At 37.1% G+C, this 17543-nt stretch overlaps 1 protein-coding gene across 4 annotated transcripts in view; it reads right to left on the reverse strand.

Annotated features, from left to right (window-relative positions):
• wrn (WRN RecQ like helicase) overlaps positions 1-17543 on the reverse strand; it is a 161537-nt gene that overhangs the window by 51954 nt on the left and 92040 nt on the right. For all 4 annotated transcript variants that reach the window (XM_072256371.1, XM_072256372.1, XM_072256370.1 and 1 more), the window contains 7 exons: positions 14756-14857; positions 12131-12229; positions 10911-11052; positions 9220-9390; positions 6586-6668; positions 6404-6479; positions 483-562 (listed from right to left, as the gene is read on the reverse strand). In XM_072256371.1, the coding sequence (XP_072112472.1) occupies positions 483-562; positions 6404-6479; positions 6586-6668; positions 9220-9390; positions 10911-11052; positions 12131-12229; positions 14756-14857 (753 nt within the window). The remainder of the gene's footprint in view (positions 1-482; positions 563-6403; positions 6480-6585; positions 6669-9219; positions 9391-10910; positions 11053-12130; positions 12230-14755; positions 14858-17543) is intronic.

Consider the following 17543-nt stretch of genomic DNA (forward strand, 5'->3'; position numbering starts at 1 on the left):
TGGCAGAGGGGAAGAAGCTGTTTATTTTTTAAAGCATAAAATTAAAATCTCTTGCTATGGTTTCCACTTCCTAAAGACGGAAAGGTTCTAATCCCCCAAGTTACTTATGAAGCCAACTCTTGTAGAGTAATGCCTGAATTATTCAGCAGTTATGAATTCTGTAATTTTCAGTCTAGTCAAAGAAGATTCTCATCACAGCTTTCAGATTATAACGAACAGACTTTCTACTAGCAACATCAACTGTTCATCTCAGCCTGTTATCTAAAGCACTAAAGGTCACACTGCCTTCCAGCCACATTTGAATGGAATGTCTACCTTACTGTATGATTTTGACATGAAAAATGACACTGTTCAGTGTTATCATATGACTACGAATGATGTCTTGAAAAACCGATGTACAAGTCTAGTAATTTTGGAACTCCAAAGGTCATTATTCTTTCTTAGTGGACTTACTGAACATCAGAATCACTGCAAATGTTTACCTTTTAATTGCAGATGCGACAAACAGCTTCACATTCTCTTTTCTCTGCTCGCTTGCAAATCGGTCACACAGTGACACATTCTAAAAAATAAAAATAGTGGAATTGACAATGAACAAAGAAGTATGAATTCCAACAACAACTTTCAAATGCGTGTACAAAATACCAAATAAAATAGCATGGGATGTGGAGTGCCAAGTTGAATGAGACTTGAATCTTTTAGCTAAATAAGATACAGATATGTCAGAATATTATTCTGACTACATCTGTCATTCTTCATCATGAGAATATTTTCCAGCTTTGCACAATATTCAGTGACTTTTATTCAACTTCTTCCCGTTACAGCACATGAAACACAGCTGCATGAAGTAGGGGTACATTTCTTCACGCATTTTGTTTTACACAAGAACTAATTCACATGGCAAAGATGACTATCAGTTGCAAGAAGGAGTTGTTACAGTCACTGGAGGTGAACTGAGGGGAAAGAAATACCTTCATGATCTATGGTTATTGGTGAAAAGAGAATGATTGTAAAAACTAAGGAGCAAGTGGACAGGGAAGAAAAATAGTCCCTGGGAATTGCAAGAGGAAGAAAAATGGAGTAAGTATATTGTAAGAGATTGGGGTAATGTCTAGGAACAATCAGAGAAAACTACCTTTCCACATCCTTCAAGCAAATTGTGGCTTGATTACAGTTAGTAACAATAATTACTGCTTTTAACCTGCAGGGTTTTGAAAAATCTCAACATTGCCTGCTATGGTATCAGAAATTGCACTAGTCTTTTCTGTTAACTATCACTGATGACGCTACATGGCATATTAAAACTCATACATAAACTGATAAACTCTGGAGCCATAGGCAGTTTTTTTCTTGTTAGTGGGCTCTTCTGTAAAGCTAACTGAATAATCACATGAATACTATGTGTCAAGTATGTCATTAGGCCACTCAAGGGGTTTTTGTTCCAAATAATTCAGGTGAATATTGCTCAAGTAACTTATTTTAGAATCAAATAAAGATGCTCTAAAATATGCTTCCATTGCCTCAATTATAATTTTGAATTTTTAAACAAGCAAGGAATATTTGTCACCCAAACATCTTAGGGTGAAAAATGCAAATCAATTAATTGTACCAAGAATAATGCACTTGTTGATCAATTATGCCTGCTTACTCCACAGGTTTCTCTATTTACCAATGATTATTAAATGGATAAGGAACTGAATCAAGACATTATTGTTTATACATCCAATTCAAATCAATTTATATGAAGTCTCACTCACAGCTGTAACTAATTTTTATGTATTTAAATCCATTAAAAATGATGCTGAAGGACCCTCCAAAAAAAAACTGAAAATAGCACATAGCAGTGCTAAAACTAGTTTCTCAAATGGAAGCAATTAACATGGCCATCTTGAACAGATGAAGCAAAATACTTATGTGGGTACATACATTGAGAAGCAGAATACAGTCTTTGCCTCTTGTCAATTATTTTAAATTGATAATTCAATTAAATTCTAATTGCTTATTGGGTGCTTATGTCACCTCTTGAAAACATCTACTTTAAAAAAAAAACATTGTTTAAAAATCAGCTGTAATTTGTGAACACGAGGAAATCTGCAGATGCTGGAATTTCAAGCAATACACATCAAAGTTGCTGGTGAACGCAGCAGGCCAGGCAGCATCTCTAGGAAGAGGTACAGTCGACATTTCAGGCCGAGACCCTTCGTCAGGACTAACTGAAGGAAGAGTTAGTAAGAGATTTGAAAGTAGGAGGGGGAGGGGGAGATCCGAAATGATAGGAGACGACAGGAGGCAGAGGGATGGAGCCAAGAGCTGGACAGTTGATTGGCAAAAGGGATATGAGAGGATCATGGGACAGGAGGCCTAGGGAGAAAGAAAGGGGGAGGGGGGAAGCCCAGAGGATGGGCAAGGGGTATAGTGAGAGGGATAGAGGGAGAAAAAGGAGAGAGAAAAAAAACTAATGATAATTTACAATTAAAAAAATTTAAAAATTAATAAAAATTAATAGTGATGGCATGAACATTGACTTCTCTAACTTCCATTAATGCCCCACTTCCCCTTTGTACCCCATTCATTATTTAATTATTTATTATTATTATTTTTCTCTCTCTCCTTTTTCTCCCTCTGTTCCTCTCACTGTACTCCTTGCCCATCCTCTGGGCTTCCCCCCTCCCCCTTTCTTTCTCTCTAGGCCTCCCATCCCATGATCCCCTCATATCCCTTTTGCCAATCAACTGTCCAGCTCTTGGCTCCATCCCTCCCCCTCCTGTCTTCTCCTATCATTTCAGATCTCCCCCTCCCCCTCCCACTTTCAAATCTCTTACTATCTCTTCTTTCAGTTAGTCCTGACGAAGAGTCTCGGCCCGAAACGTCGACTGTACCTCTTCCTAGAGATGCTGCCTGGCCTGCTGCGTTCACCAGCAATTTTTATGTAATTTGTGAAAGCTGCTTTCTTTCTGCATCTGGATCATGTTACGTCTAATGATCAAAATCAGCACCTCGTAGAATAAGTGCTTCAATCTGCAGTACTGATACCCTCATAATTAAAGACAGTTGGCCAAGTTTAAATTACTAATTTAGTTTATTTGTAGATCAAAATGCTTTGTCTCCTTGATACAATAACCAGATCACTGGCATCTGCACCAATACTTTGGTGTCAGAACATCAATGTAGTTTTAATTTTGAATCATAAATGTAAATAATGTTGTCAGTTATTTAGAGTTCCATTCATTTGTTCTGTCTGGTAATTAATTTTCTTGGCAAGCAGTTCTGTAAGCACAAGAACGTGAAAAGTAAATAAGCAGATGATACTAAGAAATAAGAGGCATTACACTAGAATTAAATTAGACAACCATAAAATCAGGAACGGGGATATCATGTGCACATTTGTATGTTGATTGTATTACAGAAAATACACGAATTCAATCTATTTACTTGAATGATGGCACTAAACGGCAACTCCTTTGCTTGCATCTTCAGAAACAGCTCTATTTCCATCTTTAATATCTCTATTTTTCCCTTTCAGAGTTCTTTCAAAGACCCTGACCTAGAGTTACACACTGACTTTGGTTCTTTGCAGGAATGGGACCCGCTCTCGGGGTGTCACGACTGGCTGTTATCCGACATGCCAAGGACGTGAGCTAAGAGTTCAGCTCACCTTTGGAGGCCTAGGATCTCGGGGCTCTGGAGACGGACGGCTCGAAGGTCGGTGTCCCAGACCGGTGTGTCATGGGAGCTGGAAGATCTTTGGCTGTGTCCAGTGACCCGAGATCTTTGGGCACAGAGTTCGAAAAAAGCGACACAATGGACTCTTAACATGGTAAAATAGCGAGTTGTTTGTTATGTCTCCTCTCTTCACTGTTAAACAGAGACATTTCTTTCTCGCTTATTAGAGAGAGAGAGAGAGAGAACCTGTGGTATGTCGAATACTGGGTGAATGCGTCGTCTTTGGAGTACTGCAAGTCTATGTCTTTGCTGTTGCTTTTGCTGCATGCTTGAGTGCTCGGTGGCAGGTGCCAATGCTTTTTTTTGCCGGTGGGGGGTGGGGGTATCGTTGCTTACTGCCACTTATGTGCAGGAGGGAGGAATTCAGGGTTCTAACATTTAACCGTCGTTCATTCTTTGGGACACTCCTCTGTTTTCGTGGATGGTTGCGAAGAAAAAGCATTTCAGGATGTATATTGTATATATTTCTCTGACATTAAATATACCTTTGAAACCTTTAATTTCTGCTTCTAGCACACACTATCTGTAAGCTCCTTTAGTATATCAGCAAAAGGTCAGTATTGTACGTGACTCGCTCAAATTATAACTTGCTGCAACTGTTAAAAATGCAACGCAAAGCAGATGCTGCTAGTTGTGCAAAACAGAAAGTCACTTAGGAAGCCTCAAAGATTGGTAGAGTATGGGAGAGGGTGGGCTACCACAACCTTAGATTAAGATGTCCTAGATAACTAACAGTTCCACAAGAAGCAACTTAGTCTACAGACAAATATTTGGAAAGGAGTGGTTGCAAATAGACCAACAAGTCTATCCACTAAAACCAGTATGTATTATTTCAACTTCTTCAAACAAGTAGTTAAGAGTAAAATGTCATATCCTACCAAAGCCAGTATTTTTGATGAAGGGCCTCAGACCCAAAACATTCACTGTTTCCCTTTCTAAACATCGTGCCTTTGTTTTTTTTTCAGCATTTCCTGTTTTAGTTCAGATATTCAGTTTTTTTCTTTTGATTTTCATGTCCTACCAACTGCAGTATTAGCCTCAGATGCTGTTCATTTTAACACAACCTTATTTCAAAGCTAACAGCAATCTCCATCAATTATGACAGGTTTCAAAAGTTAGTATGTTCAAAGCTAACATTTTAATATCTGCATCTCCACGTTGCATACATGGACATGAGATCAGCATTTAGTAAGAGATTAGCTACCATTGGCTTGTAACGAAAGCACAGGATAGGTCATTCTGGTGACTAGTAAAAGCTCTTCAAAAGGCAGATAATGAGTATGTACATATTAAAATGATTTGTACATTGAAAGGCCTGATAAAACCCCAGTATTCAATGTCAAGGAATGTGGAGGAGTCACTGTGTATAACCAGAATATCATGGTAGAAAAGTATGTACCATCAATTATACAGGGCAGTTGAGAAAGAGAAAGGAAGAGACAACTTTGGTCCTTTCTGTTTGGGCTGTCTGTGAAGTAGACATATGAAAGATGTTACTGATATCTCTGGCATCAACTTGGACAAATGAACAAGAATAAAAGTTCATTTGCACCTCGCCAAACCTTGGTAATGCACACTCAGTAAAGCAGTTATATCTGTAGCTACTGAAAGGTCAATCTTCTTCACACTGATCCTCACTGAAGTTCATTAGAAATTTGTTCCCCGAATACTTGGATGGCTAAAGCTCCTGCTGAGAGCGTTTCGTTCCCTCTCTCAAATCTGCTGCCCACCAGCAACTCTCCTCATTCCCTCAGCATATTGTTTGGAATATATTAGTGTCTTGAAAACAATAGTTTACAGCATACTACACCATTCCTTATAGACTTCTAAAAATATAAAACATTAATACTTGTAATATAGTCAAAATCTAGTCAGAGATCAAGCAGCACTTAATCTTCAAGTAACTGATGATGGCTTTCATTAATGAGCGGTGGGCCCTTTCTGTCACTTGAATGTGTTTTGGGAGGTTGAGGACATTGGCTAGTGTGTTGTGTTCCAAATTGGCAATGTTAACATCAAGTCAAGAGTGCATACTGACTGGTGTCATCATCTGCCGAGTTAGCATTTGTTACATGTACTGACTGCATCACAAATATGGCTTCTGGTATACTGCACCTATAAATAACTGTATGTTCTACTGATGTCCTTTTGGAGCTCCAAAGATGTAAAGCACTCAAAGTTGGTCTGTAAATATTCCACAAAATATGTTATCAAAAGATTTGTTTAAAGCAAGACAAGATGGTGTCTAAGATCAATAAGAATTTTTTTAAAGAAAAAAAACCTTTCGGCTTGTGGAATTTTAAATCTTGGCCAGAATTTTCTTTGTTGGAAAATAGTATTCTTGCCACGTTATGTCCAATAAGCAACATTTTACTTACATTAACAAACTATTAATTATACCAGTCATGTTTTAGAGAGATGTTTACACAATAATCAAAAGCTTAAAACCACACAGAGCTCTAATTTACTCTGATATTATATAAAAACCCTGAGATTTAAAAAAAATCTCGAATAAAAAGATTTTTTATCACAAGAGGTAAAATATTATCAACTATCATCAACTAGAAATACTGTACTTAAAAAAGTTCAAGTATGCAGATTTTACACAAATAAGACATTGATAATATGCACTGATTATCTTACAAGAAGCAAAATAAGTAAAAAGGTGAATAACAGAAACCTGAAGCTCTGACTGGGTGGCCAATGCAGGAGATCGTTGAGAGGATATTGGTAGTGAAGTTGGAGGCTGAACATGACTGCAAATAAATAAATAAATACATGTGAAATGATCAAAGAGGATGATACTGTTTTAAAATTAGTTACTCCAAACTGAAGTCAAACTGAAATATCGTAAACACATACACTTTTAGACTCAGTTCTTCAGTGGATGGAAGTAGAAGAGTACGACAAGACTCATTAGCTGCCTTCTTCAACCATGCTCGCCCCTGTGAAAATGCAAATTTTCATTAGAATATTTCATAGGCTGTGCCAAGTTCTGTCACTCTCTGGATGAAAACCCACATATTTTCTTCTTTTAACACATGGTACCAAGACCTATATAACAAAGTTTCCTGCAATAATTTGCATATTTCAAACTGAAAAAATCATCTAAATAACTGCCATCAATATCCCTTTGGCATATATAAAGTCATCCATTCCATTTGAACATTGATTATAATACTGTACTTGAGAGGTATTTCCTTAATGTATTTATGAAGAACAGAATGTGCTCATGTGCAAATACGTCTGTTTCATTAGACAGCTTTACCTCCATGCATTAATTAAAGCAGCTTCAATCGGTAACACCTGCATGTTAAAAATTTATAAATACTGTTGCTGATTAATACTTAAGCAACAAGCAACAGGGGCAACATCCTGCAAAGAGTAGGCATTGATTAAAATGGGCTTTTCATTTCCTGGAGGTCTATGGTAATTGCAGGAATTTGCTAACCCTTTCCCTACTTAATGGCCACTATCCAGAATTAACCACTTTAATCCCCGCAGTGTCTTTATTCTGGCTTCTTCCCCCTTCCTTTCCAGTCCTGATGTAGGGTCTGGGCCCGAAACATCAACTGTTTATTCCCTTCCATAGATACTGCTTCACCTGTTGAGTTTGTCTAACATTTTATGTGCATTACTTTAAGCTACGTCAGACCAGATGCAGATTATTATTTTTTTTACAGAATTAAGCTCTGTGTCATAAATACTTAGCATTGACATCCACAATAATGATATTAGGTAACTTGGTCAAGAGGTTACTTTCTTTATAATACTGCAGAAGATTAGGCTTTAAATGAATAGCACAGATGGGCAAAGTACTTAGGATAAAGAACGAGGACTTTAGTCCCTTCAGCTTTTTATAAAACTTTCATCCACCTACCATGCTCCCATATTCCTTCACATAAAATACTATTTATCTCATTGATAAATATTAACTGAGCTCACATCTGCTGTATTTTGTGGGCAAGAATTCTACACTGAGAATTCTTTGAACAATTACTCATTGGAAAGGCAGGCACAGATTTTGTTAGGTCCCCTTGCCCTGGATCCCTTCCATCACCTTTGATATTCCAGGGAATAAAATGTCTTTTCATTTGGCATCCAATTATCTCACTTAGGTAATCTATACAGGTTAACAAAGGTTTTAAATTTACAAAGGATCCACTAATGCTATTCTTATCAAAGGCAGAGAGCTAGTCCTTTGAATCTCCATTCTGAAGATGTAACACAATAATAATTGGCTGACACCCCAACAGCAGAACTGGTGTACAGGACTTCAGATGATACTGAAAACCAGAGCTCTATGTACTGTGTTGGGAAGCAAAGGATTACAGGGCACTACTTAGAAGCACAGGAGTTTCCTCTGTTTACCCAGGACAATGATTACCCCTCAATGAATGTCAGTAAAACAAATTACATAGAAATAAAAGGACTACATTTAGGAAACACTCCAGTGTGAACATTGATTGCTGTATTTCCTATGAAAACATGCATATCCTATTTCTAAATGCCAACAGCAAATATATTTCAGAAGTATTACATTGAATGTAAAGTGTTTTGGGATAACCTTGGGTAGTAGATGCATCGTGGAAGCATAATATGAACCTGCTGTTTAAATGTTAATGGATTTATTCGGTCAGGAACATTCAATATAAATAAAAACCTACTGAGTACGGAAAAAAGTCAAATGAAAAATCACAAAACATTCATTTGATCAACACCAGAAGTTATCAATATAGTTAAAACTCTGTTATTGCATGAACCACAAGATGGAATAGCAAGGGTTTGGTCTTTTTGCTCATCTGAGTCCCAGTTCTTGCTTTCTCTTCCTCTCACTGTGGTTCTGGTTCCACACTCCACTTCAAACCTGCTTGGTTGACTGAACAATTTATATTCAGCGCGAAGCAGAGAATCAAATATCGCTGTGATGATTGTACCCTCTAGTATCAATTGTTTGGCCACGATAAAGTACTCATGTTATGTAACATCTAAGAAAAATCAATTAAAAGGAGAATTGACATCCAATAGTTCATAAAATCTACTAATCCAGCAACAAAGTCCCGCACATGCTGGATTATTGGAATTTAAGTTTATTGGGTTTAAGATTATTGAATTTTTAGTTAAATATTTCAATTTTAATTCTAAGGAGTAGCTCGCATTAAAGGTAATTCTTTTACATTATCACAAGTGGTAGAGAATTAAAAATGCCAGCAAAAAATAATGTAATAATACTTACAGGAAGAAACAAATATTCTTGATAGTAATTGGAACCAAGCACAAATTCCTACCGTTAAACTACCAAATACTTATGATTAAAGCCATTAATTTAACTCTTTGGAATGAGCATGGGTTTGGCTTCAAAATATGCAGCAATTTGCTTCTTTATGAATTTTACTGAACCTCATTTGCAATCAGTTGTAAACTGAATGTATTCTGACAATATATAACCATCTTGTTCTCTTCCTAATTTCCAGCAGAAACATAAATCAAGCTGACCTTTGTGGTAAGAGCTGTTGTGACAGCAAATCTCTTGAAGGAAGAGTTTTCTTTCAGGAAGCCCTCGACGATAAGTTGATGACCTAATGCCTTCCACCAGTTTTCAGGACGGTCCTTGCCACTGCCAAACAGATGGTGATTACGATGCTTTTCTGGCAAACGCTGTGAGTACTGCAAACATAAGGAAAATATGTTCATCATTTATCAAATACATTGCAATTACCATGACATGCACAGCATATTAGTTATGTAATTGTCAAGATCCTTGGCTTCCTACATTGTATTAAGAGTTTAAGAAACAACAACATTAAACCAAACTATTATAGCTGCGTACATTTCTGGACACAATATTTTAGAAAGAAAGCCTAAAATATAGTGCCGAGAAATTCTGAAAACATCTACTATATGGATTGAGTGGGATTAATCTTTAGCGTACCATAGAGAAAAAATGATCTAAGAGAGTTGTTTAAAATTGTGTAGTATTTTGATTTTAAAAAGACAACTTTAAAAAGGCAAATTTTTTCTCAAGTAGATTAGTTGATGACCGTAGGATAAAGCTGAGCATAACTGGCAAAAGAACCAGAGTATGTATAAACAGTTTTTTTAATGGATTGAGTTGGATGATATGGATGGATTGTTCTGCTGGAAATAGATAGGGGAAAGAAAATTAAAACAATAACTTTTAGAATGGAATTTAATATATACCTGAAAACATTTTCAGGGTTCTAGGGTTAAAGTAGCACAGGGAAATTAATTAGAATGCTCTTCAAACAGCTGGCACTTTGCTCCATTTTCCTCTACTATCAGATTCCATTTTCTGTAGTGCTTTGTCGTTTCCACCAAACACCTTCACTATTTTCATTTTATCTGCATCTACCCACTGCTTGCCAACTATTGTTTCACCCTTTTCCCTTACATTTTTATGATAATTATCACCCCTCTATCGTTCTGTCCAATTTAAGGGTCTCAGCCCAAAACATCGATGATCTTTTTTCTTCTATTGATGCTGCTGGTGTGCTAAATTCCTCCAGCATTTTATTACAAAAGTGTATGGTTCTGTTACTTTCCCTTGTCTGAACTCCAATACAGACATGCATATTAGAATACAAGCATTAAACTTTACAGTGTTACTAATAAAGACATTGCAAAAAAAGAGCATGGTTGTAGTTCAAACCATGTCAAATTTACACAACCAGCTTAATTTCAATTTTAAATGTCTTACACATACACACATGGCGCGTGGCCAAGTGGTTAGAGTGTTCGACTAGCGATCTGAAGGTCATGGGTTCTAGTCTTCGGCCAAGGCACTTAACCACACAATGCTGCAGTCTACCCAGCTGAGAATGGGTACCGGCAAAAATGCTGAGGTTAACCTCGCGATAGACTGGCATCCTATCCGGGGGGGGGGGGGGGGGGTCTCGTGGCTTCATGCCACAGAAACTGATATAAGCACCGGCCTGATGGGCCACAAGGCTCATGACAGACTTTAACATACACACACTTTATAAGAAACAAAATAAGGACTAAAAATGAACTTCACCTGTTTATCATCATCTCTTCTCTAACAACGCTCTACTTTTAAGTCTCGATTCCCAGAAATTTGCATTGATATTGTGAATCTAGTGCAAACCTTCAGTAAAGACCTAGTATCAAAATATACCTATATTTGACTTAATAAGTGAAATACTTACAGAACCCCGCAAGAACAAAACAGGGACTCCAAGACCAAACTTTTCTCCTAAAACACATATTGCAGTCAGCAGCTGATAAGCTTCCTTTCCAAAATCATCCATCTCATTTTCTTGGTCATCTGCAGGAATAAAGTTTCCAACTCTACAACAAGTAACAAGGAAAATCATTCAGTTAATAGAATGTTGAAAAAAATCACAAACAAAAAGCATAAATGTGAGAACTATTGCATTTCTTATGGAAAAATAATTAATACTTATATTTGTCACATTACGTACTATTGTAAAATATTCTGAACTGAGTCACCATTGAAGGACAACTCCAATTATGGCAACAAATGCAAGATACAAATCTTAGACATGAAAGATTATGGTAGTACTAAACAATTCTGATTTGAGGGGTGACGACAGATACTGGACGAGGACATCAAAAATCTTCAAAGATTTAAAAAACGCAATGCTGGAAATCTAAAATAAAAACAGAAAATGCTGGAAAATATTCAGCACATCAGGTCATATCTATTGGAAGAGTATCATAACTAACATTTCAAGACATAGACCTTTCATCAAAAGTCTAAGACATCTTCAGTTGCTGGTTGATTCAACTGCCAATTGCCCACTGTCACCTAAATAAGGGAAGCCTACAACCAAACATTCAGTGCCCAAACTCAGACTGGGTCACTACCTAAAATTCAGACAACCAACCTCTGAAGTTATAATTTTATATTAAGTATATTTTATTAAATATCCTGAATTTTATATTTTTCTTCTTCCACATAACATTTCACAACGTCCTGAACCTAAGCATATTGCAGCTACAATGGAAGATTTATTTTGGTAGCAAATTGTTCAACACAGTCAGTTATATATGACAACTGAGGTTTTGTCTTTATGGTTTTAATGATTCAAAATAATGTGAAAATTACTAATGAGAATATTTTCAGTTAACCATCTAAATAATGGCACGAGCCACACAATATATTGAGTAATTTTTGTTAAAATTACAGTAATAAGGTAAATATTAATACTGATTAATAACTACAATCGCAAAAACTATTTATCTTCATTGGATAGTAAATGGTTGAATTAAAAAACTGAACTACACTGAGAAATACATTTCTGAGCTCCAGGAAGTCTGTGTTGCTCACAAATCATCGTTACTCCCAAAAGGACACTTTGATCATTAATCTTCTTTTGTCTGTATCCCCAGCAGGATCACCTACCTACAGTTGAATCTACAATTGTCACAACATCTATCAGTTCCAAGGATCCCGAGTGTGGCCTTCCTGAGCTGTTCATCTTCAAAATGGGACAAGATAATTCTGCAGGAACAAAATAAATGTAATCACCTACAAATCATCAGACAAACATACTTATGATGAAGTCCTATATTGTTACCGAATAGCTGTCAAACATTTTTAGTTCAAGTTTGCAAATTAATTAAATGGGTTGTGAGGCAGAAATGGCAATTTCAGTGTATACTGATGAAATTTCAAGAAAACAGTGACATTAATACAACTTTCAATTCATGAATAACAAATTACTTTTAAAAACAAAGTAGTCACATATAACTATTACACACAAAGTAACTACTTACATATTACAACCACTTACATTACATATGCACTAAATGTAAGAAAACAACCCAACTGATGTTCAAAGAGAGACAATGAATCAAAGAAGAAGTTCAGAAAGGTGTTTAAGGCTTAGCTCAAGAGGTAAATTTTAAGAACTGCCTTAAAGGTGACAACAGTAGAAGGTCCTGTGATTTAGGAAAATTTAAGGAGATTAAGATCCAAATGACTGAAGGCAGATTCTTAAAAGCAGGCAAAGTAGTAATGGATAAACAAAAACACAGAATTGGAAGAATTTGGTTGTAAGGAATTATGGGGCTGAAAGAAATTATAGGAACAGGAAGATACAAAGCCATGGAGGACACTAAACATATAAAGAATATTGATAGCAGCGTTTATCAACTTTGAACTGGTAGATTTAGTTAGCACAAAGAGGATAACTGAGGAGAATGATACAGGTTATGCTAAAGGTAACAGGACTTTGAACAATCATAGACTTATAAGGGGGGGGGGTAATTAAAGAAGTAACATCCTACTTTAAGTCCTAAATCATATTGTCCCTCAAAAGGGCCACACTGAGCAACCCACACTCATTCCTTTAGACCACATCAATCAAAAGCATGCCTCCTCAGTTGCTCCAAATAGTAAACTTCCTTCACCTGGATCCACTCCTCTTTCCCCTGAGAAAGACTACATAGCGCCGGGAGCTGTTGCATGCACTTCTCTTGCAATTGTTGTGCAGTGAAAACCATGTCTACTCTGCCTCTTAATGCACTCAGTTTAGAGTAATTTAAGGAATGGCTCTTCAGGCACTGATAGATAGAGGATCAGGCAATTACTTTCCATGGCAGACCGAAGGGAGATTCCTCTCTGAATACAGTCCTTTTCTCAAAGGCCTCTTGGTATATCTTTCTCTTTCCAGGTATGAACAATGAATAGGGGAATTGTGATTGAAGTTTTTCCACTGCCAAATTCTAAAACTTCAGCAAGAATACCATCAACTTCCAAAGCCACCTTGTTTAGTGAGAATGACCAGAAAATAATTAACTGCAAATTAAAGGTGTACCTAGAATGGAAGCCCCATCATGTCTCATGGGAAAAGAAAAAGATCAGTGGACACCTGACAGCTGAGGCCCATGAACTAAAGAACAAATGGTGAGCACAAAGAGGGCAAGAGACCCAGCAACTTGCGTGGGCTCTTCATTGCTGGCATCACCTGTTCAAAGTAACACTTCGAAGATCTCCTCAACCATGATCCTATACTTGAGTGCATCCTACAGAAACCCATTTTGGTCCAGTCTTGTTATCACTCACAGCTGGAAAATAAGTTAAAAAGATCATACACCAACTAAAAATGCTCAGTTTAATCTATGTAGGTTGGCAACAAATACGGTGGCAGCTGGGAAGGGTATTTGAAAAGTAGAGCTGGCCTTTTTCATGGTGTATCTTCCTTCATTTTGGAAAGATCAAGATGTGAATGAGAAAAGCCAAGGTCAAGGATGAATGATTGTATGAGCGCCAATTTATCATGCAGAGATGCGAAGAGTGGAATTAGGTCAGGTCATTCCACCAGCTGTCAATAATTGGTCATGATAAAAGCTAAGAGATGATCAAGGATGATGAAGAGAGATTATGAAGTAAAGCCATAATTAATTTCTATACGACACAGGGATCTGGGAATACAGATCCATAATTCCTTGAAAGTGATGTCACAGGTAAATGGGGTCATAAAGAGAGCTATCGGCACACTGGCCTTCATAAATCAAAGTACTGGGTACAGGAATTGGGATTTACATTGAAGTTGAATTAGACATTGGTGAGACCTAAATTGTTCAGTTCTGGTCATCTATCTACAGGAAAGATATCAATAAGATTGAAAGAATACAGAGAAAATTTACAAGGATGTTGCCAGGACTTGAGGATGTGAGTTACAGGAAAAGTTGAAATGGTTAGGACTTCACTCCCTGGAGCATAGGAGAATGAAGAAATTCAAATCAGGCATTACAGAGGAGATGGATACAAATAGCAATAAGATAAATGAAGATCTTGAATAAAATTTTAATGTTAGTTCCCTGTTCCTCCTCTAATAATTCCTTAATTAAGCAACCAGACTTGTCCTCAGTTGAATGTTTCATTTAAAAGAGAGCATTTTCAACAATACATCCTTCAACCTTGTTTGTACATTCAATTCCTTGCACACAGCTCCAGAACACAGATGCCAACTTAAAAACAAATGCTATCAAACTGCACTGAAAAGGCTGACAGAGGATTTACTTTCTTCTGCACTTGGATGAAGTGAGGTATTTCTTCATTTTTTCCATCATCTTAATTTTGTAGTTACGGAATGTTGAACTCTTAATCTCATTCAGCAGCTGCCTGTGGAAGAAATGATGACCATATCAATTCCAACATGCACGCTTATGTTTCTTCCTTATTCACATAACTTGCATAGTAATGTACCATTAACACACTTCAGCTTTTCCTGTGCTGAACCACCATTCACTAAAGGTAAGTTTGCAACACCAGTACACTGGTGAGCTCGCTCTTGACCTAATCACTAGAAGGTATGCAACAATAACGTAGTATGACATACTTTCTGAACGCATCCTTCCTTAGTTTTTGCTTGATCATTAAGTCAAAACAGTATATTTAAGAACAGAAAATCAAACCGATAAAATAAATACAGTGGCGTGCAAAAGTTTGGGCACCCCGGTCAAAATTTCTGTTACTGTGAATAGCTAAGTGAATAAAAGATGACCTGATTTCCAAAAGGCATAAAGTTAAAGATGACACATTTCTTTAATATTTTAAGCAAGATTACTTTTTTATTTCCATCTTTTATAGTTTCAAAATAACAAAAAAGGAAAAGGGCCCGAAGCAAACCTATGGGCACCCTGCATGGTCAGTACTTAGTCCCCCTTTGGCAAGTATCACAGCTTATAAACACTTTCTGTAGCCAGCTTAGAGTCTTTCAATTCCTGTTTGGGGGATTTTTGCCCATTCTTCCTTGCAAAAGGCTTCTAGTTCTGTGAGATTCTTGGGGTGTCTTGCATGCACTGCTCTTTTGAGGTCTATCCACAGATATTCGATGATGATTAGGTTGGGGGACTGTGAGGGCCATAGCAAAACCTTCAGCTTGTGCCTTTTATTACTAATTTTTTATTGCAACACCAACAAATTACATTCAATACAACCAGTTGCCAATTACATTTTGACTGTTTATCCCAGCCACCCCCCAACCTTCATCACCATCCCCCCTCCCCCATCCCTCTCCACTCCACCAACCAATAGTAGTGCATACACAGACAAAGCATTCCTATTTTAACAAAAGATCTTTTAAGTTAGATATCAAATTTGTTCACTAGCAACTTTTATGTGTGTTGTCCACATTAAGATTGTGTTTGATCACGCACCATTTACTCTTGCTGATGAAAGTTCCAGATAAGAAATGTCCAAAAAGCTCTGAAGCCACTGAGTATTTGAAATATCATGGGGAGGTTTCCAATGCTGAACTACAATCTTCTTAGCTGCAGTCAGGCCTGCCAGCCAGACTTTGCGTGTTTTTTCCGTAAGGGAAAGGTGGGAGTCATCATTTAGAAGATGTACAGCAGGGTCCATTGGTAATTGTACCCCCGTTAGTTCTTTAAGAGTACTGATAACCTTCCCCCACAAACCAAAAACCCCTGGACATTCCCATACAACATGTATAAAAGAGCCAACAGTTCCGTGGGGGCAAAATGAGCAATATGGGTCAGGAACCAGTCCTATTTGATGTCTAATTCTCAGTGTTAAAAATGCTCTATGACAAAATTTCAAGTGTGTATACTGATGATTTGGGTTTTTCAAAGCACCAGCAGCATTATCCCAAATCGCAGCCCAGTCTAAGTCTTGTCCCAATTCGGGTATGTCCCTATCCCCGGCTTTCATTCCTGATGTGGGCATATATTTCTGTGAGTTTAATTTATCATAGGTATATGACACTATCTGTCCTGGAGCACTCTGTATCCAACTTAAAATGGGATGGTCCTTTAAATCTGACTCCCAGGGAACACCATAGGCTTTACAAGCTGATCTTACTCTAAAGTAGAAGAAAAGAGAATGTTTATCAATATTATATCGAGATACCAGTTCTTGAAAGCTAAGGATAGTACTTGCCCCATCAATATCTTGAAGAGTAGTAATACCTTTATCCTCCCAAGTTCTGTTAGTGAATGGTTTCCCCCCAGATAGAAGATGATTATTGTTCCATAATGGAGATGATTTGCACCATACTCTTTTAAATTTTAGGAATCTTTCTGCTGCCCTAAACACTTGCGGCATATGGGTTAAAATTGGACCGTAATACAAATCACATTTTTTGGTAGACATACCTATAAGGAGAAAGTCCTTCAACCTTATTGGTGCTATTAGCTCTTATTCTATGTTTTTCCATGATGAAACTTTATCCTCCTCCATCCAATAGCTAAGACTTTTTAATACAAATGCCCAGTGATACAATTTAAAATTTGGACATACCAATCCCCCAGCCAACTTTTTGAATTGTAGAGCTGACCACTTTATATTGGGTCTTTTACCATTCCAAACATAGAATCGTAGTAAGGAGTCCAGTTTTTGCCAATATCCTGCTGGGGGTGCAAGTGGAATCATTGAGCTGATAAAATTAATGCGGGGTAAGATGTTCATTTTAATGACCGATATACGGGCTGGGACTGATGCTGGCAGGTGTCTCCATCTATTAATATCTTCTTCTATTTTTTTCAAAATTGAAGAGTAATTTTTTTAGCCAAGGATCATAGGGAAGTATTAACTTTAATACCCAAGTAGAGGACCTCATTTGTAACCTTAATCTGGGGAGGGAGAGAAACCCTACTTTTATCCATATTAATCAGCATCAGTGCCGATTCTGACAAATTAACTTTGTATCCTGAAAGAAATCCAAATTGCTCCAGTGTTTTTAAAACATAGGGGAGAGTTTGCTGAACATTTGCCATATACATTAGCGTGTCGCCCACATCAAGTGATATTGAATGTGATGTTGTACCTATTGTAATAGGGGAGATCT

The sequence above is a fragment of the Mobula birostris genome, chromosome 4, assembly GCF_030028105.1.
Source record: "Mobula birostris isolate sMobBir1 chromosome 4, sMobBir1.hap1, whole genome shotgun sequence".
In the NCBI taxonomy this organism is placed as follows: Eukaryota; Metazoa; Chordata; class Chondrichthyes; order Myliobatiformes; family Myliobatidae; genus Mobula; species Mobula birostris.